The sequence below is a fragment of the Octopus bimaculoides genome, chromosome 1 (assembly GCF_046866305.1).
Source record: "Octopus bimaculoides isolate indiv1 chromosome 1, ASM4686630v1, whole genome shotgun sequence".
Taxonomy (NCBI): domain Eukaryota; kingdom Metazoa; phylum Mollusca; class Cephalopoda; order Octopoda; family Octopodidae; genus Octopus; species Octopus bimaculoides.
In genome coordinates, this window is record NC_142928.1 from 58,199,780 (window position 1) to 58,223,394 (window position 23,615).

A 23,615-nucleotide genomic window follows, 5' to 3' on the forward strand; every position below is an offset into this window, starting at 1 on the left:
GAGAGAGAGAGAGAGAGAGAGAGAGAGAGAGAGAGAGAGAGAGAGAGAGAGAGAGAGAGAGAGAGAGAGCGTTTTGGTAGTACATCACTATGTACGTTGTGTGAACATATTGATTAAACCTCTGCTTCATTAATTTATATATACCAACCTGTGACAGGATATAAAAGTGGCAATGAGATATTCGAAGCTTGCTTATTCTTTATTCTATTACTTGTTTCAGTCATTTGACTGTGGCCATGCAAGGAAAAGTAGGTATTTTGGATCTATTTTAAAACGGGGGCCACATTTTTCATTAATGTTTTACGTAGTGTTTTTGGTACGGAAAGGCTTTCAAACTTCGTATACTTATCTATTTTGTGTTATAGAACAGAAAAATATTTTTGTATTCGAATTTATTTCATGTAAAAAATTGTCTTATTTCGATAATTTCAACCAATCACTGATAAGTATTCAGTTGTTTATATTTACTCCTTTGGCTGATTAAGCGATGTAAAGCGTATTTAATCTACATACCTTCGTTTTATTTGCTTTTTTCATTTTAAATTTGCTTTAACCCTAACCCTAACCCTAACCCTAGGGCTAGGGTTAGGGTAAATTGTTTCAGAATCGTTTGTTTATGTAGTCGGCACTTAATGTATATCGGCTGAATGGACGTCAGTGATTGGTTGAAATTACAGAAATACGACAACTTTAACATGGAATAACTTATGGATTTCTTTTTTTTTAAAGAAGACTAAGAGAAAAAGATGTTTTATATGACACATTCTACCAGTGTTCCAAGTTTCAAAATGCTTCGTTAATGAAAAATGTGGGCCCCCGTTTTAAAAAAGATCCGGTATTTTTTTATGCCAAGAATAAAATACTTAGGGCAGATTATTGATGAAAATGGACACAGACCAGACCTGTCTAGAGCAAGTGCAATAAAAAAAAATATGCCTCCCAACGAACATTACAGCGTTACAAGCATTTTCGGGGCTTGCAAATTACTACCAGGTATACACACCAAATATGCACGATTTAAGAGCACCCCTGAATAACTTGTTAATAAAAGACATTAAGTGGAACTGGTTGGACAAATGTCAAAAAGCTTTTGAAAAAATAAAAAATGTCCCAACGTCGGAATTGTCGTTATCACATTTTAACCTGGATTTAGAAATAGTAGTGGCAGCAGATGCTAGTGAAAGTGTTATCAAGACTACTTTATACTTTACACTTGCAACTCCATTAGTGACTAACGAGCCCTGCTCTTGACAAACATACACGACTGCCAACTGCTTAAAAACACCCGCTTCTCTGCTTGAGCAGAGCGCTACCGTTTGTATTCCTACACATCCAGCCCTGATTGGCTGGAGCATGCTACAGCACAACTGTGCTATGCCGCGGCAACACATAATACATACATACAGTGAACTCCTCAAGAAACACTCTCTTCCTGATGATCTCCTATACAGCTCCAAAATAGCTGGGCTCTCTTACCTCAGAGAAGACCTGGATGGAAGGCACTTAGCATACAAAAAAGACCATGTACGGGTATGTTGCCCAGAAGCTTGAAGGAGACAATAGGATTGACATGAAGCGCAGCCTCTCTTAGACCCAAGACCAATACATCACATCACAATTTGAAGGCTATGCATTTGCAATCCAGGAACAGGAGATCGCCACAAAGTACCTGGTGAACAAGAGATACAGTGATGCTCTTGTAATCCCAAGGTGCAATCACATGTGTAGGCTACGTCATGTTTCTGTGGAAGACAATACACTTGTGATTAGCTGCTGTCCTAAAATGTCGTCACGGTACTACCTCGCTATGCGGCACGATGCTGTTGCTAAAACAATTTACAATGCCATCCACAAAAAAGACTGTCCTGAAATAAATTTAGAAAATCCATCTGTTATGGAATACATTCATAAACACCAACTCAAGGAATACTGGTGGAATATTCCCATCAAAACTTCTATCAAATGTAAACATAAGAGGTTGGATATTGTTGTTGGGACAGAGCGGCAAAGGTATGTACCATCATAGAGATCATCTGCCCTGCAGGTTATAAATATCTCTTTAAAAATCAAAGAAGAAGATATCAATGCATAATCACTTCGAAACCTCCAGCTTCTATATCCAGACTATGAATTCATATTCATACCAATAATAATTAGAGCACTAGGTTTTGTTAGCAAATGCTTAATGGAGAATCTGGATAAACTGGGATCTTCAGAAAGAGAAATTGACCGGCTGATTCGTACATTACAAGTGCAATCTATGAGTGGAACAGTAAGAATATGCAAAACTTTTCTCAAGTTCCAAATGTGAAATTGTCTGTGTTAACTACATCCCAAAGATAGAGCCTTGTATCTTTGTTGGAAACCAGCTCCCTCCTCAGTGGAAGATTTATAATAATTAAAAAATAGAAGACATACATACTGTTATATCCTTATGGATAAACGAATACATTGCAACAGTGTAATAGCAATATAACCGAAACAAACAGCAGTAACAACACGGAACATAACAATCTTTTAAGTACCAGCAATCCAACACGCTAACTCGAACTGTGAACTTTGAACTATCAACACACGAACTGTGGAACTAGCACAAACTCTTTTCTTTATTAAAGCACTCAGGCTTATACACAGAGGGGACAGCACAAGGACAGACAGAACACCACAGTGGGGACAAAAAACACAGAACGAACAAATGAAGGATGAACAATAATAATGAAGATGAAATGGCTGCATGCTCCCCACTCGAAAAGCAGTATCATTTAAATATTTTAGTTTAACGTTTTTATATCATTTTTTTCTTTTTTCTCCTTTTTTTTTTCTTTTTGCATCTGTTTTAAAGTCATTAGAATTTCAAACATTTACTTACTTTTTTTTTACCATTTTATGTAAGGCAGTAGGTCCTCATAATCTATTACTGGCAGCAAGTCATCGAACTCCACGCGTACTCCCATTGGGTCTATCCTATTTCCAAACCATTCTCTTAGTCTTGCACATCTCTCCTTGTCAAGTACAATTGCCTTGGTACTCTCTGTATAGTATTCTGTTGTTAGTTTCACTCTTATTACAGACTTCATTTTCGTTATTTTATTTTCAATCTCCGTGCTTTTCGTATAAGTCACCATATGCCATTTATTTTTCGGTTCTTTTTTAGTTACTTGTTCCTGCAGTCCCACTTGATTTTCCACGTTGGTTTCCCTTGTTGATGTTGGAATCTCCTGTTGTGTATCTTCCTGTTTATTTTCCTTCTTTTTCTTTAACAGACTGTTTGGCGGTGAGTCCGCGTCTTCCTTCCTTTTCTTTTTTCTATTTACCACCGTATATTCCTCCTCCACCTTCTCCGAACACTTCTCACTTACTAGGGTCGTCACTTCGGCATTTTGCGTCCGTTCGTCACCCTGCTGCAGCTGTTCCTCTATAACTTTATCATCTTTCTGGGGACACCTTGCTCTTGTGTTCCCCCTTTCTCCACACTGGTAATAGGTTGGAGGTCTTCCCTCCACCACTACTCTCAATATCACGCCCTCCGGCAGTATCACCTCCTCCACTATCTTGTGTAAATCTTGTAAACTGACTTGGATAGCCACTTCGAGGCCATATCCCCATCAGTTTACCTCTTTCGTCCTCGTTACTTTCAACACTTTTACGTCCTCCTCCATATTATACATAATGGCTGCCACCAGCCACGCCACCTCAACCTCCGAGGGTACTCTGCCAATCCTTACTCTGGCCGCTCGTTTGCCACAGTAAGTTGGCAGAAGTATCCACTCTGGTGTCCTTAGCGCCACTGTGGAGTGGTTTATCGCTTCTTGTTCGCTAGCGAACCTTACCTCCACTGTGCCGTATCTTCTCCCTCTGGTGTAGAATGTTGTGAGGCTTTTTACCTCCTTCAAACATTCCTCTATGCCTCTACTGTAGCTATTTCTATTTTTTTCGTTGTCGTGGACAGCGTTCTATATACCACTGTCTGCCTCGTTATGCTAACTGTCAAATCTTCTGGTGGAGGTCGACTTCAAACTGGTTCCTTCCTTCTCGATCATTCTGTTGAACTCCTTTAACTTCCTTTGCTTCATCTTCACCTCTCGAACCTGTAATACATGTGCAGTTAAACTTCTTCCAGTGGCTGAAGCATAGCTGCCGGCTGGAACTGGTTCGCACTCCATTCTTCCTTTTAAAATTAATGTAAACACACTACATACAGACATAACATACATACATACATACATATGTAGTGAATCTTGCAGGCATGAAGTGGATTTGATCCACCATAGCCAAATTTAAATTAACAGTTCAACAGAACTTTTCTCACAGTAAAACAATAGTTATTCTGTGACATCAGTTTTACATTTGCCAGATTACCTTAGCTAGGCCGAAATAATGTCTCCACCACTTGACCTTCCTAACCTCTTTTATTTCACCAAAAGCTAGAATTAAGATAACAAGTACCACCAACTAAATCCATTGTTCTCAACAATATGTCTATCCTGGATAGTTATAAAAGCAAGAACCCCAAGCAACAATCACTTAGTCACTTGGTGACAACTGAGTTTGTCGGCTTGTGACAACTCAATCTGTTAGTTGATGAATGACAAACTCAAGTCAGAGACAGCTACCATCAGTTGGGGAGCAGAACGCTAGAATCATGATCCAAAGCAAGGCAGCTACTAAAGACAATAGTCAAATGGAGAAAAGAAATTTACTGTCAGCAGCTATGAGACTCAGCTTTCCACACTCTCTCACTTTCACTAACTCACTTTGTCTTCTATGCACATTACCATAGCTCTCTCTATGGTTTACTACTACAATACGAACACACAGGCCAAAATGAACTTTTTTACTTTGCATGCTCTAGGATTTTATCACCTGCCCGTCAAGCAAGGTATATTCGATATAACAGTAAATAAATACTTTCTTCACAACTTCAATCACTGTTCTTTCATCTTTATATAATGGCTATCAACAAAGAACCAATCCTTACACACTGATTACAACTCCAACATTCCATCCTACCATGTATCGACTATCGTTTTTCATATTATTGCTTACACTAATTAATATCATCCATTACACATACATACACACATACATGCACACATACATAAGAAGAGAAACTGTGCACAGTTGTGGAAATTAGCTGCCCAGCAGATGTTAGCATAAAGTGAAAAAGAGAGCAACCTATGCTGAACTATTAAGAAATCTATCCAGATTGCAAGTTCAGGTTTGCCCTGGGATATGTAACATACTGCCTAAATACCAATCTTGAGAAATTAAGCTTCTCAAAACAAGAAAGGAGAAAGCTAATTCAAAGACTACAGATCCAATCCATCACTGGAACTGTAAAAATCTGTAAAACTTTCCGGAAGTTTATCATTTAAATATATGTGAGCATGTCTAGATATGTAACTATATGCATGAGAATACATACATAAAGCATACAAATCTGCATATACATACATACAAACAAAAATACCCTGTTGTTGAGGTTGAAATTCCAATGCAAGAACCTTGAATCTAGATTAGAAACCAGCTCTTTATGTATTGGCAAGAAATCTCGAAATAAACTGAATAATGGCATACATACATATGTATATACGTACATACATACATACATACATATTGACATACATACATACATACAGCGGATGTTAACATAAAACAGAAAAGCAGTGTATAAGAGAATAGCTACACCGAACTCTTGAGAAATCTGCAGTTGCTCTATCCATATTTCAAGTTCAGGTTTATACCTGTAATTATTGGGGCTCTAGGATATGTAACACACTGCTTAAATACCAATTTTGAGAAATTAGGCTTCTCAAAACCAGAAAGGAGAAAGCTAATTTGAAAACTAAAGATCCAATGCATCACTGGAACTGTAAAAATCTGTAAAACTTTCCAAAAGTTTATCATTTAGATATATATGAGCATGTTTAGATATGCAACTATATGCATGAGAATATGTACATAAAACAAAACATACAAATCTGCAAATATACATACATACATACATACCCTGTTGTTAATGTTGAAATTCCAATAAAGGAGCCTTGGATCTAGGTTAGAAACTGGCTCTTTCTCTATTGGCAAGAAATCTTGAAATAAAAATGAATAACAACATATATACATATGTAATTATGTATGTACATGTATATATAACCTCTATTGGACTATTGAAGCCTGTTTTTATGCAGCAGCTGTCATTCTAAGAGAACAGGTGGGCGATATTTGCCAAGCATGTAGTGAAGTAGCATAAGCAAACCAGGTGCATAACAAACCAATGAAAACATAAACATTTTGTGCTACAGCATCAGGCATTTAAATATCATGTTAACGTGTAAGGTGAATAATAATTCACTGTAAACCATCAACACTTTATGTAAAAAAATTTTAATGATTAGAGAAGTCACATTTCAAAAACTTGGGAAGTTAATAATCTTAAATCAGAACTGAAGAAACTGAGTGAAAACTCCATTATTGGAGGGGAAAATAATACAATAAGGCAGATTAAGCACAAGTCTGTTTCTAACCCACAAATTGTATTAGGGAAGATGAAAATAAAACATTTTCATAGAAAGAATCTTTTATGAAAAAGATATTTTGCTACACATAAATGAAGCAGTCAGATTTTTAAATGTTATTTCGCCATCTAGATTATTTTTTTTAAGGCACACTCAAAGGGACATAACTTATAACGGTCTGTTTTGTCGCCTAAATGCTGGTCTGTTCGTTTGTCATACTGAACTAAACCTAATCATTAAGCGGCCCCTGGCTCGAATTAATATGCCTTCAGTTCTGGAGCCGACGGGGTTATCCAGAAGTGATGGAAAGAGACCAGATGGTCTTACCCTCTGTCCCTGGGCTAAAGGTAGGTGCCTCATTTGGGACGCCACAGTCTGCGACCCCTTTTGCTCCTTCCCTCATCCTGGATGCTGCAGTAAACAGGAGGGTCACTGCTTCCATAGCCGAACGAAACAAAACCCTGAAGTATCGGGACCTGACAGTCAACTATCTCTTCCAATATGTGGAGTTTGAGATGTTCGGAAGGACTGGGCCACTAACCATGAAGTTCTTGTCATTGTTGGTAGGCTCGCCTCATCGAGGTGCCAGGTGATGCCCGTAAGGGTGCTTGACCTTAGCAAGCCCTTAGCCTCACTCGGCGTTGCCCATGGTAATGCCACAAGCGTGCTGGGTTACTTCAGTAGGTTCCGTTAAACCTTATCGTGTGCAACAATTGAGACACTTGGTACTGCATTGATGTTTTTTCCCGTTTTCCCCTCTCCCGCCCCCCTTTTTTTTTTTTGTAAAACAGATAGAATAAAGAATGAATACCAAACCAACATTGACAATAAAGCTGATATAATCAACTCTGAGATCTTCACTAAAGCTGTAGAAAAGGTACATAAAATAAACATTAGTGAGGGATTGTTTTACTACTAGATGTTTTTTCTCTTGCTAGTCTTTGCTGGTATTTCAAATAAGGGATCTTTCATTCTACTCACCTTCAAAAGTGCAGAATGTAGACATTTGCGTGTGGGCGCACACATACATACATGTGTGTGTGTGTGTGTATGTATATCTATGAAAGGCAGGATGTGTGTGTGTGTACATGAATGTAATTTATGCACGTCCACAAATTAGCACACATGTCGCTCCGAATTTAGGAGGACATTTGTCATGGCCCTAGCTGGGTTTTTGCCGACTTATTTTTTCCGAGGCACCCACGGATAGCAGTAAAAATCGATTTTCAACCATAACTTTTACCAATTTCTGCATCAGTGAAATCATCAAGCTTACTAACATGAGTTAAGTCCCCTGCAATGGCGACTATTATACAGAAAGAAAGAAATGTATATATATTTTTAATTATACAGGAAAACAAAGACGAACTGCTCTGAAAGAAATGTATATATAGTATGCATATAGTATATGTATATATTTAATTTTTCTACATATTTCATTTTAAATGAAATTCTGAATGTTAAATAATTAATGTTGGTTTATTCAATTAGAAAACAAAAACTTAATGATGTAATTAGCAACTAGCACATTTTGTTTCTTAGTTTCAGTTTGTTTTAATATTTAAATTCTTTATTTGACTGTTATTTTCAGCCACAGCATTCTTATTCATTTCTGTTTATGACATTCTCTGTTCGTCCTTTTGCTTTCTTGGTGGTCGAAGCAAATCGATGACTTCATGCTGTAGCCATTTTCTTCCTATGTGATTTAAAGCATTTTTTGATATGCAGCAACATTAGAAACGAGTTCCGAAATTGGTATTCAAGTTCGCTGAAACTTATCTCCTGCCATTCAAAACAACAACTCAAATGGGATAAAGAGTACATGCATCACAACAACAACACCAAGTGTGTGTTTGTACATGTGTGTGTAGACTTACAATATATCCTATTGTTAAGAAAATTTTACACAATCGTTCAATAAAACTCAAATGGGTTAAAGAGTACATGCTTTATCTGCCTAAACACTGCAATGGGACCCGCTTGGTAGTCAAGTCCCTGACGCCCCACTTTATTGAGGCCACCATTACGAGGTACAGGAACGGGGGGATGTTTTCATTTCAAGGATGCACCTTTATCCCTCAGGGTCAGACATGCCGTTTAATATTTGCAGATCACCATGTCCATCAACAAATCCCAAGGCCAAACACAGATAAATCTTACAACCAAGAATAAAAATACTGACTTGGCAGAGGATAGACTGATTGCATGCTTAAACATTATGCACAAATTTTACACAAACAGTCTCAACTAATTCCTCCCAGGCCATTGTGAATCCAATGATATAATGACTGTTGAACAGCAGGTAAAAAGAAGGCAATGTGGGGCTGTGCTGAACAACTTTTGATTTCTAAAACTATTCTGTCAAAAGTAGGAAAACACTACAAAAATCTTGTCCCAGAGAAAGGCATTCAATTCAATGGCTGTCACTGCAAAAGGCAAAAGTATTTGTTACTTTATTTGCTATTGTTGGAAAACTCACATAAACCTAGTCAATAATTTTCACACTTGTTAATGTAAGCCATTATACTATTAAAAATAATGTAAATCTCAATAAAAATAGAAAATTAAAACAAGATGAAATTCAAAGGAAATACAACATAAAAAGACATTTTGTTGTCCACATTCACAGGAGAAACCAGTGGGTGGGTTAGGTTAAAGTACTCCACATCCTATCCATCTGCTATTTCGAATCCACCACTATTTCTAATGGTGTTTCTTTCAACCAGCTTGTTCTTCATGGCGTTCCGTTTCCTATTATCATCAAATTGAGTTATTTTCCTTTGCCTCAATGCGCTTCTTCATCCTCCTCTTGAGCTTGTACTTTTTCTGCTCTGGACAACATGCAATCCTCTGAAATCTTATGGACCATTGGAGAACTGGCTCGTCAAGTTGCACGCACATGCAGAGACCATTCGTTTTTATGGAATCATTCTGCAGAGAGAACCAAACATCGTTCTTTCTTGCATGGATGCGCACCTCTTACCCCACCAATTTCTTGGTACCAAAGGAAATTCAAGGACTAGGCCGAAAAGTGTACACAGCTCTGCTCTTACTCTTCACAGGGAAACTAGGCAGGGAGGCACTGGGCATGTCAGTTGTCTCCCTCCATTGATTCACCTTACCATGCATTGTTTTATCTAAGACGCTATTTCTTCAAAGTTTTTATGGTGGACACAGGTGCCAGCATAAGTATTTGGCCCCAAAGGTTTACTTCCACCAATCCTGGTCTTTCCAACATATCTCTCTATACAGTAAATCACTCCGCCATTAAAACCTATGGACAAATCTCTCTTACCCTGGATTTATCACTCCATAGGGATTTCAAGTGGATCTTCGTCATTGCGGATCTGCCCTATCCCATCCTTGGTGCTGACTTCTTACATCACTATTCTCTCCTTGTGGACGTTGGAGGACGCCAACTTATTGATGACACTACCTCACTCGCCGTCTCTGGAAAGGATTCTTCTGTTCCTGTTATGAGCCCTTCTTTCTTTGTGGCTGCTCCAAGTGACTCTTACCACCAGTTACTCGCTTCGTTTCCAGAGTTGGCTGATTTATCATTTCATCTGTCGAATCCAGCCCATTCCATGAGACATTTCATCACGACTAATGGACCTCCAGTTTTTTCCCAACTGCGCTGTTTGTCTCTAGAGAAACTGTGGATCACCCGCCTGAATTCAAGCACATGCTGAATTTGAGATTCTGACACGAGGCCTTGCGACTTCCTCTTTTGGCATTTAGATGTCGGAGTGCAAGGACACGGTCTAGTTAGCTGTCTTATGACACATGGCGACTAGCAGATATGAGGTAATACACAGAAGATGATCATGGCCTCCATGCATCAAACTCTTTCCATTTATCATTCAACTTATATATGTGTGTGTGTGTGTGTGTGAGGCCAACATTAAAGGTATTTAAAGTTACAGCCTTGTTCTATGTATTTCTTTGTACCGTATTCCTATCAAATGATATTACAGCCTTCTGAAGGAGTCAACCTTTAGATGACTCTACAACCCTGATACAAACACCATCTAAAACTTTTCCCTCCTCACCCTATTGCAACTGTTAACACTTCCCTCTCCTTTTCTCCCACCGTCTTTTTCTCCCACCGTCTTTTTCTCTCACTCTTCACTCCTCCTTTCAACTTATTACGTGATGCATTTGGCCTTATTATTATTATAACCCTCTTTTCATTCTTCTCTACTCACATTCCATCTCCTCACTCTTTCACTCACTTAACCTCCACCTCTATAACTAACTAAAACAAGCACATTACTATCTATATTTATTCTGTTGTAGATGGAATTTATTATGTGTTGTAATATGCAATTAGTGTTTTCTTCATCCTTCTGTCCGTTACCTCAAGGAATTGTTCTAATGACAATGTTAATATCATCAACATACAGAGTGTATGGTGCTACATTAATATTCAAAGTAGCTCATTTTTATCTTATTTGTTCTTTCCACAGCACCATGGAAAGATTGTCGATGTCTCAAGCAATTCCAGACCTGATAGAGCCAAGTTTCACCTGTTTAAAAAGTATGTTGCTAAATTAAACCAAAGATTAAAAGGGAAGAGACGAGAAGGAAAGAACCTCATCATAAGGCCAGTTTCAACAGATGTAGTAAGTAGAATTATGTCAGTTAATAGGTTGCAGAAATGCAGCAGAATTTTTGATAGATTAACAAAAGGAAAACAAAAAACACACACACACGAAAAGTGAATACAACTTTTGTGTGTTTTTAAATAGGTAAGATAATTCGTCGACGATGTAATTATAAGTTAGTTGGTAGTAGGTTCATTACTGTATAACGAACACAAAACCTGATTTTCAACACGTTATTAATGTGTTTCACCTATCTATTATAACCTTTCTAATAATTGCAATTTATATTGCATGCTTTCAATGACGGAAAATAAAATGTTTTCGTTACACTCATACTTCATAAAAATGATTAAAAATATTTAACTATTTTTTTATAAAGGCAAGCAACTGTTGATTGTAACGGGATTTAAAATAAACAGAGTAGTTTCCCTTAGCTTGTAAACGCAGCTAGTGTAATCGACGAAGGAATTTAAAAACTATGTATATTTTGTGTGTGTGTGTGTGTGTGTGTGTGTGTGTGTGTGTGTGTGTGTGTGTGTGTGTGTGTGTGTGTGTGTGTGTGTGGTAAATGAAAGGCTTAGAATCAAAGTCTAATCTTTCATTTATGATTTTTCGGTTTGAATGACGTAGAGATAGTCGTGAGTCTTCATAGTGGACAGCAAGAAAATAAAAAAATTATATTCTAACTGATACAAATCACTGCTTGATTTTAAATTATCTAAAAGTAACATTTACACTGTAGATGGAGAGAAGGCTTCCAGCATTGTAACAGGTATGGGTCACCAAATGTAACAATATAATTGTAACTGGTAGATTGTGATGCTGCAAGTAAGAGGAGAGGCTGCATGCTGAATAATGGACAAGCATGAATGCCAAAGCTTGGATTCTTAGTTATAGTCGTATCTCTTGCATAACTATAGACAAGGTGTGATGACCCCAAAATAAAAATACCCAATATGTAAAGTAAGTAAATAAATAAAATAATACCTAAAATAAAATAAATTCCTTGGACAGCTCATATTGGCCTTTACAACTCAAATCTAGATGGAAATTATATATACCATGAAATATTTAACAAAGTACATTGCCATTTAATCCAAACACACATAAAACAATTTTGAATCAGGCATAATTTCATTATTTATCATATTGTTCCCATGATTCATGGGATTTGTTGATGACTGAGAGTCCTCTTCAGATTGACAAGGACCATCAGTCATCCTGGGTAGTGGGACTTTGTGAGTGTGCCAATGGCTAGTCAGTTCAATTTGCTCATGGATTGTCTTTGACCTTGTGGGCAGGAAATGCAAACAATAGTGCAAGCTCTGATAGAGTTTCGCTTTCTTACTTGCCTGCTTTGTTCAGCTGCAGTAACTTTGTTCACCTCACATGCTGCAGAGCCTTTGGGGGCTGTATAATGCCATTCTCTTCTAGCCAATGCTGTCTATTTGTATTGTTTATGGTTAATGTTGAAGTCCTTCACTGAAGCTTTCAAAGTATCTTTGATGTGATTTTCCAAGCTACCATGGGAGCATTTATCATGCTGGAATTTACCTTTTAACAGATTTTCTCAGGAGCCAGTTGTCTAACATGTGAAGTACAGGACCTTTCCAGTGCAGCTGTGATTGCATCAGAACTGTATGGATGCTGGCCATTTCAGCATGAGATAATACCTCTGAATCATGAATACTGTCCTGCTACTTGCTGGCAAAAATTTTTTTGGGTGGCTTGATGTGGTTAAGCTTTGTTGCGTGCTGTTGGCAGATAATCCATGCTTCACAGCCATAGAGTACTGTGGTGAGAATTATGGCTCAGTACACCTTACTCTGTATTTCTAGATCAGTACTCCACAACTGGTATGCAATGGCACACTGGTGTGCTATGAGTGTAACTAGATGTGCTGGAGTGTAACCTGAATATAATTTTTTTCCCTATACTTCTAGTACCGCCAAATTTTGAAAAGAATATAAGTGTACTGCAAGTGAAAAAAGGTTGCAGAACATTGTTCTACATTAATGCTTCTCCTATTCCACATGCCCTTGTGATGAAAGTGGCACTGACCTTGGCAAGTTTGGCATTCACTTTGTCATCAATAATGACAATTTGGTAGAGTGTGCTTTGCAGGTTGATAAACCTGTTCACTGTATTCAGTTGTTTTCCATTGATGAAGATGTTGACTTCAATACATGTTTTTCCGGATGCTGGCTGATTCATCACTTCAGTTTTCTGTATATTGATCTTCACAGTTGTGGTGTGTGCGTACGAGGAGATGTAATCGCCTTACCTCGGTTTTCCTTTCCTCGACTGCGAGTCCGTCTTGCGGTATCCGATCCTTGAAGCTTGCCTCGACCCAAAGTACACCAGGAATAGCAGCTGCTTCTCCCGAACCTTCCCAAACCTAGACCGTCGCTTAACACGTCTTGTCCTGACCGCAGCCCCGTTCGAAAAGGGCACGAATGCCGATCAAGGCTCCCTCTGCCCTTTTTCCCCTTCCGGTCGACTCACCCTTCCGGTCAGCCTCCCCAGACACTGACGTCATACCACAACAGTCACAGTCATTACAGGTGTCAAAGAATCTGTTAACAATGTTTGGAAGGTCAGCCTCTGAGGTAGCACTGAGGGTACTGTCATTGCAAAGAGAAATCCTTTGATGTTGTCAGTTGAAAACTTGATTTTCAGTTAAAGCTTCCTATGATTGAAGACTGAGCAATCTGTACAGTATCTGATATAGCTGCTAATATCTGTGTCTGTGTTTTCAATTCTGGAGTCATTATTCAGATAGCAGAAAACATGAAGCTGAACAGAGTACACGCATGATATACTCAATGCTCTCTTTGCTGGTCTGTCAGTCTTGTCTAACTGACACAGTGCAGCACTGAAGGCCATCTGGACTGATCTTAAATCTCTACTTCTCTCACTCCATTTAACATAAGTCCTATCAGTGTCACCATTAATGTGGAAGACACTAGCCATTGCTGGTATCTTCCTATTTCTGATGTCCAAAGTGTAGATTTCTTGATGTATCCAGTCCAACATCCCAAAATTTGGTGCTAGTACTAGCACTGTGAAGATATTGTGGGATATTGTTTTAACAAATGCAGACTGCTCTGATTTCCATACATTCCTAAATCTGCTGAAGTATTCTTTTGTCACTCTAGTATCACAACACCAACATATGTGATATTCTCACCAATTCTGAGGAATTTGTAGCATTCATCATTGTTGACAGGGGAAATACACAAGCCATTGATATCCATATTCACTGCCTGGTTGACAATCTTTCTTAGTTTCACTATCAAATATGAACACTTGTCCTGACCTAACTCTGATCCTGTGTGCCATGAGAAAGTTGTGACCAGGTCTAACTGGTTAGTAGTGTCAGGTACAGCTCAAGTTCATCAATAAAAAAGATGTAGGTAAAATTAATCTTCCTTTCATCTGTAGCTCTTATCGTGTAGTGTTTGTATTTCTTTTACTGGGCTGACAAAGGTTTCACAAAAAGCATTACAGATAAGTTGTTGCCCTGAAATATTCCTGTTGATAGCCTAATTTGTTAGTGAATATAGTGATGGTTTCCTTTTCTAATGATAGCTCTGTGAATCATGTTGTGTTAGCCTCTTAATGACATTGACTTTGGCATTTGCAATTTTAGCAAAGCATAGTGACTCAATTATCTATGAGGGAGGAACAGCATCAAATGTTTTCAGTCTCAGCCATGCAAGCTATGCGCCGCATGCTCTGTTATATAATCGGATAATTAGATAAAATAGTTACTTTCTTGCAAAAAATAATCTGTCCAGTTTTCGAAATATTCTGTCTCCCCTTCCCCTCTCTCAGTGACTAGTAAAAGCTTTGAGAATCCAGCATATAGAAACTCCCTAACTCCCTATCTATGTTAGTTTGACCTTCCTTCCTTCTCCTCTCTCTCTCTCTCTCTCTCTTAGTGACCTGTCAAAAGATATGCTAGGACCGATCTCCCCTTCCCCTCTCTCAGTGACTAGTAAAATCTTTGAGAAGGGTATGCAATGAGAATCCAGCATATAGACACTCCTAACTCCCTATCTATGTTAGTTTGTCCTTCCTTCCTTCCCCCTCTCTCTCTCTCTCACTCTCTCTCTCTCTCTCTTAGTGACCTGTCAAAAGATATGCTAAGACCATAGCATATATATTTTGTACCCCTTCCTCTCTCTGTCAGTGATTCCACAAATTTATCATAGGAAGTAATGCTTTCTGATAATAGCATAACCCCCACCTCTCTATCTCTTTGTTAGCTGGTTCTGACCGGAACTAGAGCAGTTCTCAAGAACTGCTATAATTAGCCATAATTCTTGGAACAGCCTGGCGGTAAGTTTGAATCTTTTATCCAAAACATCTGTTTGCACTATTATATTTTTGGAGTGTTCTGAAAACAAAAATATTTAATTTGACTAACGTCATTTTTCTGTTTTTTTTTTTTTTTTTGAAATTTACCTACAATATACGCTTACACGTGTGTTACTTTTTTCCAAATGAGTGAAATGTGTGTTATAAACGATATTTTGAGAAATAGTTTTTCGAAAAGAGACTTCGATGGAAAACAATTAATTATAAACGGTGGGTGACCAAAGAATTCGTATATTTAATCAGTAAATATGACAAAAAAATGGAAACTCATCTAGATACAGCTTTTATCTTCACTGGTCTGTCAAACCAGTGATTTCTTATTTTTGTTAGAAGTATTCAGTGACATTTTTTCTTTTACTGACGTCTTATTTAATATCCAGAGTAAAAGTCATGACATAGTGTATTGTAAAGAGCAAATAGATAAAACTAGAACTGTACTCGAAAACAAACTTGATAATTTTTCAATCTTTTATGATATATTAGGGGGAAAATATGGAGTCGATGCAGGAATCGGAATTCAGAGATCCAAAAATATATCTATTGAGCCTCAACGACATTATTAGAATGCATTGTAACAAAATTATCAGTACAGTAGTTGACCAAATAAAAGCACGATATTCATCCTTAGAAGAGTTTAAATTCATGGAACTTTTGAATTTCAACAAAGTTGATGAATATTGCAAACAATTTCCTGTGGACTCTATACATTCTTTAAAAATCACTTATGGCAGATTTTTTGATGTAATTCGATTACAAAGTGAGCTCAATGTGACGTATTCAATGAAAGATTTTAAAAAGCGAAGTTAAGTCATTTAATGAGTTACATTTACAGCAGTGACCTTGTTGAAGCTATGCCAGAACTCTTCAATCTGTGCAAGTTGATTTTGACAATTCCGTCTACCACTGCTTCTGTAGAGCGATCCTTTTCTGCATTAAGTAGAATCAAAACATACCAAAGAAATGCGACAGGAGAAAGAAGACTGTCTGGGTTAGCACTAATGTCAATTGAAAAAGATTTACTACAACAATTGATGAAAAGAGAAGATTTCTATGAAAATGTGATAGATATATTTGCCCAGGAAGATCGAAGAATTGAATTAATTTATAAATGAGGTAAATAACATTTTAGAACCTTAAAAAAAATTAATATATTACAGGTTTTGGTTAGTGTTTGTTATAATGTAAGGTTCGACCATCTTATATCAGTATTGTTTGGCAGGAGAAATGGTTCGACTTCTTCGTCACGCCTAACCTACATAGGTTTTCCTTTCTGTGCTGCTGGGTGTAGTCTATTTACGGCCGTAAATGTCTTGTTTCAATCTCAGAGATGTTGACTTCTGCCACAACAGTTTTGGGGGGCTTTTTATAATGTTGAATTTTCACTGTCTTTCATTGTGTGTATTCATGTATATGAGTGTATTTTCAATGTGTGTGCGTGAGACGTAGTCTTTTAATATACGGAGTTCAGTAAGTCTCAGAACAGTCTGCTTGAGTATCGATAATTTTCCCAGAATTGACAAGTAGCATGATAAAACACCTGACTTGTCTTCCAGGGCGTAACGATCTTAAAGCATGGCCATATAATGTAACTAAATGTGTTCTCTTAATTAAATCATTTCAATTTGATTCAACTCAACCAATAGGTATAGGGGCTAATGCAGAATCGCACCCCTTTGAAAAACGAATTTTGTGAAAATTTTTTTCTGATTCCTACCTTTAACAGAGATTCCGAATATGCAAAAATATTAACAGAATCCAATTTCATCTTTATTACATTTCACTTATGATTTTTAGACTTTTTAAGGGAGCGTGAGGATGGGAAAGTACTGACGTTTCGAAGAGAGAGAAAAATACAAACAATACACTTATTTCAGGCTCATCTTTACAGAGCCATTTTTTATTCCCTGCTTATTCTAGGTCATACGGGGGTGATTGCATATTCAGAATCTCCCCTATGTAAATTGTAGGAATACGAAAATTTATTTACTGAAAAATTGCCGGGGGTGGGGAGAGAAATTCATTGCATGCCCAACCCCGGAAGTCACCGCACGCCACTGATATATATATATATATATATATATATATATATATATATATATATATACCCACTACACTCTCTGAGTGGTTGGCGTTAGGAAGGGCATCCAGCTGTAGAAACTCTGCCAAATTAGATTGGAGCCTGGTGTTGCCATCCGGTTTCACCAGTCCTCAGTCAAATCGTCCAACCCATGCTAGCATGGAAAGCGGACGTTAAACGATGATGATGATGATGCTGATGATGAAAGAGGGTTTGTAATGTTCTTATTCTTCTATTAAAAAGTTACTTAAGAAACAGCAATAATGAGCTGACAATTATCCATTGTATGTTATTATTCATTTGATTATATATATATATATATATATATATATATTATTTTGCTAAAATAGCTTGAAACCATGGTTCAGTAAATAGATTGGTAAATGTTTTTATTTTTCATTCCCTTTCGAAATTATCCCTAATTGTGGTATAGAGTTTTTGGCTGCTCTTTCTGGCGGGTTAGATGTCCTATTATAGGCATCTCTGTATTTTAAATGAATAATATATAGTCTATTTGACTAACTTTTTCTTCTCACTAGACCACTGGTAGTAAATAAGATTTCTAAAATTTTTTTGCTACCCTGTGATTTATTAATAATGATAAAATGTTTTTTGGCTAATTTCTGAAAGAAAATTGGCATTTTTTTTTTTTTGTATTTGCTGCCGATAAGGTAAACTGCACATAAGCGGTAAATTTTGAAAAATTAAGCATATAGGCACAAGTCATGTTTTCTATGTAGTGCCTCGTGTTTATATGTTAATCTAGGTTGTTCTGCTGATGATAGCTGACCTTGCAAAATATTTTATTTTGCTAAAATAGCTTGAAGCCATGGTTCAGAAAATAGATTGGTAAATGTTTTTATTTTTCATTCCCTTTCGAAATTATCCCTAATTGTGGTATAGAGTTTTTGGCTGCTCTTTCTGGCAGGTTAGATGTCCTATTATAGGCATCTCTGTATTTTAAATGAATATATATATAATCAAATGAATTATAACATACAATGGATAATTGTCAGCTCATTATTGCTGTTTCTTATGTAACTTTTTAATAAAAGAATAAGAACATTACATCATTATAAAAGACCGTAATCATCAGATGAGAAGTAATTTCACAAAACCAAAGAATATCTCAAGAATACAGCAGGGATGTGGCTATAGTTGTTGAGGCCAACTATGAAATGGGAGAATGATCAACTATGTTGGCTGTTTAAGTTAAGAATGGAGTTCTTGAAAGTGTGATATCTAAGATCAGTGATTCAGGTGAGGAGTCTACTAGACAAGATCATAGGTAGACTGGAGTGGAGTGTAGGAGATAATTCATTATAGTAGGCTTAGAGTAATGGTAAGTAAGGAGAGATCATAAAACAATTAAGGATAAGGGAAAAAAGAAATGATTAAAAAAATTAGACTAAAGAGTGAAGGAAAATAATTAAAAGTAAAAATAAAGTGTACAAGCCAATCTGGTATAGGGGCGGGGTATATGAATCTCTAGCTAATGCTAAATGACCAAGGGAAGGGGACAGAGAAACACAGAAATTAGGGGTATTCAATGGATATTGGCCGAAAGTAGGGGTGGTATGAAGGCTATCAAATAATAAAATCGAACTTTTATGGAAATGATGTAGTAGTAGTAGTAGTAGTAGTAGTAGTAGTAGTAGTAGTAGTAGTAGTAAAGTAGAGTGTTATGTATCAATAAGTGGTTTAAAGAAGCATATAATGAACTACACCTAGTATGAAGATAGAGGAAATAGCCAATCAGATATCAAGGAAAGCCAGCAGTGGGGAGAGGTCTAATGATTAACTTTGGTGGTGGTGATGATGTCAAAATTGGATGGTATAATCACCTTTGTGTGAAATCGGGTGAAGCAACTCAGGACAATAATCATGGGTAAGGGGTGTTAATAGTGTGTTCTATCTATTGTATAAGAAGCGCTGCTCAAAAAACTGTATGTTGGTGTAAGGAGTACATAGCTAGCAGAAATGTCTAGGATGTGCAGGCTGCTACTAAAGTTTAGGTATCACTGTCATTGCTATTGCATAAAACTGGATACACCACAGATAGAATGGTTAGTTCCTTCAATATAGCATACTATGCAAGTATAGTAAGAGTGGTTAAAAGGTATTGGTAAAGGGAAAACAAGACTAGGAGGACTCAGAAACAAATGGGTAGATTGATAGGCTAAAGGATTAGCAAAAGAAAGAATAAATTGGATTGGACCTAGATTGGGGGCTATTATAGAGGTTGTTTAATGTCCTTAAAGTATTTAAACATGCAGGTAGCCTCATGTATACAGGAAAGACAAAGGTCTAATTTATTATTTAGTAGATTTTCACTATTAGATCTCCTTAAAATTTCAAATAGCGCCATGCAGCAAAGTCTGCATCTGTATCTACTGTTTCAGTACAGTTTAACGACCCTAATGATGTACCAACTCAATGAGTTTCAACTCCTTGAGTTCCCAAATCTTCATGGCTAGGGACGTCCTGTCAACCCTATGGCTTAATTTAAAAGATGAATAGTGGTTACATAAGCGCCTTTGAGATTTACGGAACAGCCGATATATGTATAAGCGTTGGTGTCCGTTACAACATCACATTTGTAAACCACTTTTTCTGTTGAATATTGACCCAAGAGCAGACAAGATGTTTTGTCGAAACAATTGCACCCAATATTTTCTAATACTTGAAATTTATTGTTACAGGTACATGATCCAACATTATTACTGTGTAATAGTTGAAGCTCGCGAGAGTTACTGGTGTTCACATAGTAGTTACTGGGGTTTATATTACTATGATCAATACTATTATTATTAAAATTAGTTGCTGAGCCCTGGGTCGGAGATTGTTAGTACTGAGTGTTGACATAAGTGATTTGGCTTTCAGATAGTGACACTAGAGGGTCGAGGGTGGGTGGTATAATGGAAAGATTACCAGCACAGGTGTTAGAGTTCTGTACATTTAGCATATTGGCAGCATAAATGCGAGTAGGATGGCTTTCATTACGGCTAGTGGAGAGTGTTGTAGAGATTGGTATTGTGTGAGCCTAAGCTAGTTGAATCCATACTGCTGCTACTATAGGTAGTTGTGACATAGTTGGTTTGGCTGCTGTCCCTATTTGTGGCTGGCTGACTTTTGTCAGAATCATAATATCTACTATCTGGAAATACTAGCTCATTGTTGTATTCTTGTACACAGTATTAGTGTCAGTAGAGATATGAGGAATATTCAGAGATTTAACATTAATACTATTAGTATTATTGCTTTTCCTACTGCGATTTTTATTGGGGGTGGTGCTGTTAGGGGTATTATTACTACTTCTGGCCATGGATAAGTGTTTCTTATTCAGGCCAGCTATAATTGTACCTATATTGGGGAGTGTTGAGTAGGAGACCCTAATGTTTCTACGGGAGAATAAACGGTAATACTTGTGTGAGGGGAAAAGTTGCGCTTTAGTATACTAAATAATTTTCTGCTTATATTAGTATCAATTACATAATTGAAGGGAGGGTTATACCATGTTATGTCACATCTCTTCCTGTTTTTATCTTTGTATACACTATGTTTCCTATCCCCATACGTAGATAGGGGTTTGAGTGAGGAACATTTGTTTTTATATTTATCTTCATTTTTATATTTATTTTTATTTGTGTTGTTGCCAATATAGTCGCTGTCTGTATTTTCAGCAAAGTTGTTAGTTGCCCTCTCTCATGGTGCATATTCTCCAGGCAGTATTGACTACCTGGTCAAGTTTATTATTAATATTATTATTATTATCAATATTGTTATTATTATTATTATTATTATTATTATTATTATTATTATTATTATTATTATTATTATTATTATTCAGTAGTTTTATTTTTATCATGTACTTTCACTGCACTATCAAGTGCAGCTCTGTGTGCCTTGGGTATGTGCTGTGGTTTGTTGTGGTGCTTTTATTTTCACTGTATTGAAAGTGTTTTATGTAGGATGTGTGGAGTACCTAGTATTGCTATTTTCTGTATGTTATATATACTTGTAAGTCCTGGAGATTTTGTTATATATTTGTCTGAATGCTTTTTTTATCATACCCAATGCACCTACTATGGTAATTATTATTATTATTATTATTGTTGTTGTTGTTGTTGTTGTTGTTGTTATGATTATAATTATTTTTGTTATTATCATTATTATTATTATTATCTTTAATGTTATTACTATAGTTCTTATTATTGTTATTATTATTGTTGTTGTTGTTGTTATTGTTATTTCCATATATTATTTTCTGTTCATATCCTGCATTGGAAAGAGCCAAATCGTAGAAGTGAAAGTATGAATTGAAAATATCTTTGTTCACCAAAAGTTGCATAATTCTACGTGAAACCCTTTTAGCTAAAGATTTAATAACAGAGGTGGGGTGGTGATTTAAGAATTTGCTATCATATCTAGTGGTTTCATCTGGTTTTCTGTAGGGATAGTAAAGTCCTGATTTTAGGTTTAATGAGACGTCTAAGAAGTCAAGAGATTTAGTCCCTAGTTCAAAGGTCAAGTAGAGGTAAAAGTTATGGAAGAATTTCCAAAATTTTTGTGAGTTCTTTCAAGTAGTCATTTGCTATTAGAGGGTATGACAAAGAGAGTGTCATCCTTATATAGATCACCATGAAGATATATATATATATATCATCATCATCATCATCATCATTGTTTAACATCCACTTTCCATGCTAGCATGGGTTGGACGATTTGACTGAGGACTGGCGAGCCAGATGGCTACACCAGGCTCCAATCTGATTTGGCAGAGTTTCTACAGCTGGATGCCCTTCCTAACGCCAACCACTCCGAGAGTGTAGTGGGTGCTTTTACGTGCCACCGGCATGAAGGCCAGTCAGGCGGTACTGGCAAATGCCACACTCAAAATGGTGTATTTTATGTATGTATGTATAGATAGATAGATAGATAGATAGATAGATAGATAGATAGATAGATAGATAGATAGATAGATAGGTAGACAGACAGACAGATAGATAGATAGACAAAACACACACACACACACATTTTCAAATATATGTAAATATATGTATTTGTCTTTTATCTTTCATCTTTTACTTGTTTCACTCATTAGACTATCCACCCCCCCACCCACCCCACACACACATTTAGCATTGATATCAGCGTTGGTCAGTGGTACCTGGAGGAGATCCCAAGGGAATATTTACTAGAAACTGCCATCTTTAAAACAAGAATCACAATATCCTTATACATTCACTCACAAAAACACACAAACACATATTCATGTATACATGTTTTCGTTTCCTTTTTGCTGTTGTTGTCATCATCATTATTATTTTTGTTCAGTATCATTTCTGTTATCTTTCTAGGGAATTCTCAAGGGAATTTTATGACCAGCTTCATGAGTAAAGTTTTTAAATCTATCATATATTTTTGTTCTTCGTTCTTGTTTCGAGAAGAAAATTAACTTCAAGCAACTTTTTCAGATCTCTTTTTAAACATCATTTTCTAAACCACAGAGTACACCATTGAAAAGTAGAGCAGGCGCATACCATCTAGTGATCCCTTTTGGCCACCCCATTATTGCCCCATTTTTCTTCAATGCTCCCCTTGCATTTTTGTACCACTTTCTGGACCTTTACACCACCCCAGGGTCAGGGGCAGTACAACTCACTTGGGGAACCACTGATTTACACAATTATTTAAGGGGAAAAAAATGGTTTTAAACTTACTCTGCTGTTGAATTGTTTCTGAAAATAAGAGGTTTGTAGAAAGAACCTCCTATAGCTTTCTTGAGAAATAAAAATTAAAAATAAACCAGAGCAAAATTTGAACTTTGACTACTAAAGTACCTTGACCTGCTTTCTTTTGTCTATAACAAGGATATTGATATCTATAGCACAATATTCAAGTTTTCTAAGGTTGAATTAATCTTTCCTCTAATGAAACAATAAGAATGCACATATACATGCTAAATACTATTGTTTTAAAAATTTTCCATAAAAGAACCTATTCTAAATATACTTAAAATGCATACTGTAT

At 36.7% G+C, this 23,615-nt stretch overlaps 2 protein-coding genes across 2 annotated transcripts in view; one reads left to right on the plus strand and one right to left on the minus strand.

The window, feature by feature from the left end:
- The window catches only part of LOC106869155 (alpha-aminoadipic semialdehyde synthase, mitochondrial), a 150,589-nt gene extending 127,199 nt beyond the window's left edge, over positions 1-23,390 (minus strand). The window contains exon 1 of the mRNA XM_089351567.1: positions 23,306-23,390. The gene's annotated coding sequence lies outside the window, so the exon portion shown is untranslated. The remainder of the gene's footprint in view (positions 1-23,305) is intronic.
- On the plus strand, positions 9,680-10,207 carry LOC149137556 (uncharacterized). The gene has a single exon (XM_089353050.1). It carries the CDS (start codon positions 9,680-9,682, stop codon positions 10,205-10,207), a length of 528 nt encoding a protein of 175 aa, XP_089209176.1.
- Positions 23,391-23,615: the final 225 nt, after the last annotated feature.

What these genes read in the sequence shown, in the direction of transcription:
- LOC149137556 (XM_089353050.1), top strand. Translation starts at nt 9,680, where the DNA reads ATGGTGGACACAGGTGCCAGCATAAGTATTTGGCCCCAAAGGTTTACT.